General features: G+C 53.2%; 1 protein-coding gene across 1 annotated transcript in view; it reads right to left on the bottom strand.

Moving 5' to 3' along the window:
- LCK (LCK proto-oncogene, Src family tyrosine kinase) overlaps positions 1-3,310 on the bottom strand; it is a 21,874-nt gene that overhangs the window by 7,883 nt on the left and 10,681 nt on the right. Inside the window, exons 2-6 of the mRNA XM_005878350.2 lie at positions 1,278-1,387; positions 883-964; positions 599-689; positions 253-351; positions 19-122 (exon numbers count right to left, since the gene is read on the bottom strand). Coding sequence (XP_005878412.1) covers positions 19-122; positions 253-351; positions 599-689; positions 883-964; positions 1,278-1,382 — 481 coding nt within the window. The 5' untranslated portion in view covers positions 1,383-1,387. The remainder of the gene's footprint in view (positions 1-18; positions 123-252; positions 352-598; positions 690-882; positions 965-1,277; positions 1,388-3,310) is intronic.

Below are 3,310 nucleotides of genomic sequence, written 5' to 3'. Positions count from 1 at the left end.
CCCCGCCCAGCCGCTCACCCGCGGTGCTCTCGCTCTCCCGGATCAGGAAGGAGCCGTGCGTGTTCCCGGGGGCCAGGAGCTGCCGCTCAGCATCCTTGCGGCTCAGGTTTTTGAAGAACCAGCTGCGCGGGGAGAGTGAAAGCCGTCTTCGGTTGGAAGGTGCTCCCTCCATCACCCTCGAGCAGCCCTCCTCTGCTCCGGGTCCCTAGGTCCGCTTGCTCCTACCCATCCCCAAGACGAGTCCCCACTCACGGTTCGGGCTCCAGGCTGTTCGCTTTGGCCACGAAGTTGAAGGGGATGAAACCCTCCTGGCCGGTGGTCAGAGACTGCGCCTTCCACCACTCGCCGTTCCTGAGAACACCGGTGGTCAGCGTGGCTTGCTCAGCCTGGACTCGGCTGGACTCCCTCCCTCCAGAGCCCCAGCTGGCAATGCCACCCCACCCTCCAGCTCGGCACCCGCCAGCCTCTCATTTTGTCTCAAGGGCGCCTACTGCAAGCCAGTCAGGACCTGCAGGAGGGCTGCGGAGCCCGGGGTCTCCGCTCCCTCACTCCCTCACCGCCGCAGGGCGAGGATGGGTGGCACAGAGGGGACACTCACTGCTCCAGGACACGAAGCTGTTCACCCTTTTCGAATCCCAGGTCCCCATCGTGAGAGGGCTCATAGCTGTGCAGGGCGATGACCAGGTTGTCTGTAAAGACCAGGGGGCGTCAGGGAGAACCAGCCTGAAATAGGCTGGGAACATGGAGTCCAGACGTGACAGGGCAGAGCACAAGACTGGGGCCAGAGAAGCAGGGCAGAATAGAGGGTAGACGGGGAGGAGATGGAGGCCGACAGCCAAAGACCCACAGGCCTTATCTCCAGGCCCTGCTGGCTGCGGTCACCTTGCAGTGGAGAAGCCGGGGGGTTGGTGTCCTGGTAGGTGACCAGTGGGTCCCGCACCTCAGAGCCATTCCGCATGGGCAGCTGGGGGGTAGGGGATGAGAGTCAGGTCAGAGAGCAGGAGGCGGGGTCAGATCCAGGCTCCCCTCCCCACCACCCTGATCTCCTTCACTTCTCCAGCTTAGCCCGCCGGGTCTTCCTATCCCTGAATTTGCCAACTACTTGCTGTGTGACCTTAGGAGAGTCCCTTCCCTTCTCTGAGCCTCCTTTCCTTTCTGTATTGCAGAGGAGAGGGCCGCTCTGTTATTTCAAGGACCTTTAGTGGAGGCCTATTTTGTTCTTCTGAGCTGTGCACTCCACCCGGCTCCCTCACCAAGCCCCATGTCTTGCCTCTTACCGTGGCCTTGCCATCCAGTGGGACTATGGGGTAATGGCAGTTCTCACATACATCAATGTTTTCCATCCAGTCATCTTCAGGGTTTGAGCTGCAGCCACAGCCCATGGTCCCTGGGGGAATGGAGAGGAGCTTAAGGGGTTCCCCCAACATCTGCTCGCCCAACCTCCGACATACTGGGGCCTCGCCCTGAGAACTTCCAGAAGTACCTGAGGTTGTTCGCCCTCCTCCCCAGGCCCCCATTCACCAGCCATAGACAAGCTGAAATGGGGCCCTAGCTCCTAACTGATGCTCCCTCTGAGCCCCCAGGCCACCAGTAAAGTCACACACACCCCAGTGCTAGGCCCCGCCCCCCCACCTGGGATGGGCAAACCGACACAGGCACCTTTGTTAGTCTAGCTGCCCGCTTCCTGCCTCTCCCCCAACCTCTCTCTCTCTCTCTCTCTCTCTCTCTGCCCATCCCCCATGTTGGGGGACTACCCAGTAGAGATCACACACTTCTTCCAAACCCTGGGAGAGACCTAAGTTTTGATCCGCCCATACCTTAGAGGTGTGTGCGCCCCACCTCCTAATACAATTCCCCTCTCCAGCCCAGAAAGCTAAATGAAAGACTCCTGCTCCCCACAGTCAGCCATCAGGCCTCTGCCCGCTTCCCCTCCCACACAAGTCTCCTTCAGAGGGTTCCTTCTGCTTCTCCCCAGCAGAAAATCCTTCAGTGGCCCTATTGGCTGTGACTTTTTTTTATTTGTTTGCTTGCTTTAGCAGTGGAAACTTTTTGTCAGATGAAATCAAGCAGAACCCCATAGATAAAGCAAAAATGGAGCTGCAGTGCCTGAAGCCCAGTGGGGCCTCTCTCTGAAGCCCCTAGGAGTCCCCAAGACACCTCCTTCCCTGGGCTGCTCCTCAGAACTGCTTGGAAAGCACTAGTCCTCAGATAAAGTTAAATTTACCATGTGTTCAAGACTCTTTAATATCAAGATCAAATCCACTTCCTCAGTCTATTCTTACACACACACACACACACACACACACACACACACACGCACACACCCCCCCACACACACTCACACAGTCTGTGTTTTGAGCTACACCTGTCCCTCCCAAACACCCCACACTATTTTCTTACTCCATGCCCTTACACATGTGCTTCTCCTGCCTCGGGATGCTCTCTTTTTGTGCATCTATTGAACTCGACTTTCAAGGCTCAGCTCACACATCACCTACTCTGTGAAGCCTTCCCAATGCTCTTTGCTGCTACAGTTCTACTCAGACCACCATCATCAACTTAGGCACTGAGTGCCCAGACTACACTGATTTATGTGTCAGTCCCATGGCCTCTTCCACCCCTTGATGAGATGGGGGAATTCCTGGAGAACAGAACCTGTGCTTTATTTGCTTGAATGCCCCGGCACCCAGAACTAGTTGTCATTTATAAATGTTGACTAGGGCCCAGGCCAGGTAGCTCAATTGATTGGAGCATTGTCCTGATACACAAAGGTATGGATTCGATCCCCAGTCAGGGCACATACAAGAAACAACCAATGAATACATAAATAAATGGAACACTCTCTCTCTCTCTCCTCTCTCTCTCCCTCTCTCTCTCTCTCTCTCTCTCTCTCTCTCTCTCTCTCTCTCTCTCTCTCTCTCTCTCTCTCTCATAAACAAATAAACAAACAAATAAATAAAATTGACTGGTATATGAAGGGTTAATGCACAGATTCTCTCCCAGATGAGAAAAAGCTAAAAAGTTCACCACCACAAAACCAGTAATACAAGAAATGTTAAAGGGACTTCCAGAAGAAGGAGAAGGAGAAGGAGAAGAAATGTGAATAATAAAATGGCAATAATTACATACCTATCAATAATTAGTTTAAATATAAGTGAATGAAAGTTAAAGGGACTTCCAGAAGAAGGAGAAGGAGAAGGAGGAGAAGAAGAAATGTGAATAATAAAATGGCAATAACTACATACCTATCAATAATTAGTTTAAATATAAGTGAATTAAATCTAATCAAAAGACATAGGGTGGCTGAATG

Source organism: Myotis brandtii, unplaced genomic scaffold, assembly GCF_000412655.1.
Source record: "Myotis brandtii unplaced genomic scaffold, ASM41265v1 scaffold555, whole genome shotgun sequence".
NCBI lineage: Eukaryota > Metazoa > Chordata > Mammalia > Chiroptera > Vespertilionidae > Myotis > Myotis brandtii.
Note: the sequence above shows the minus strand (reverse complement) of the source record. Positions and strands in the feature narration are given on the sequence as shown.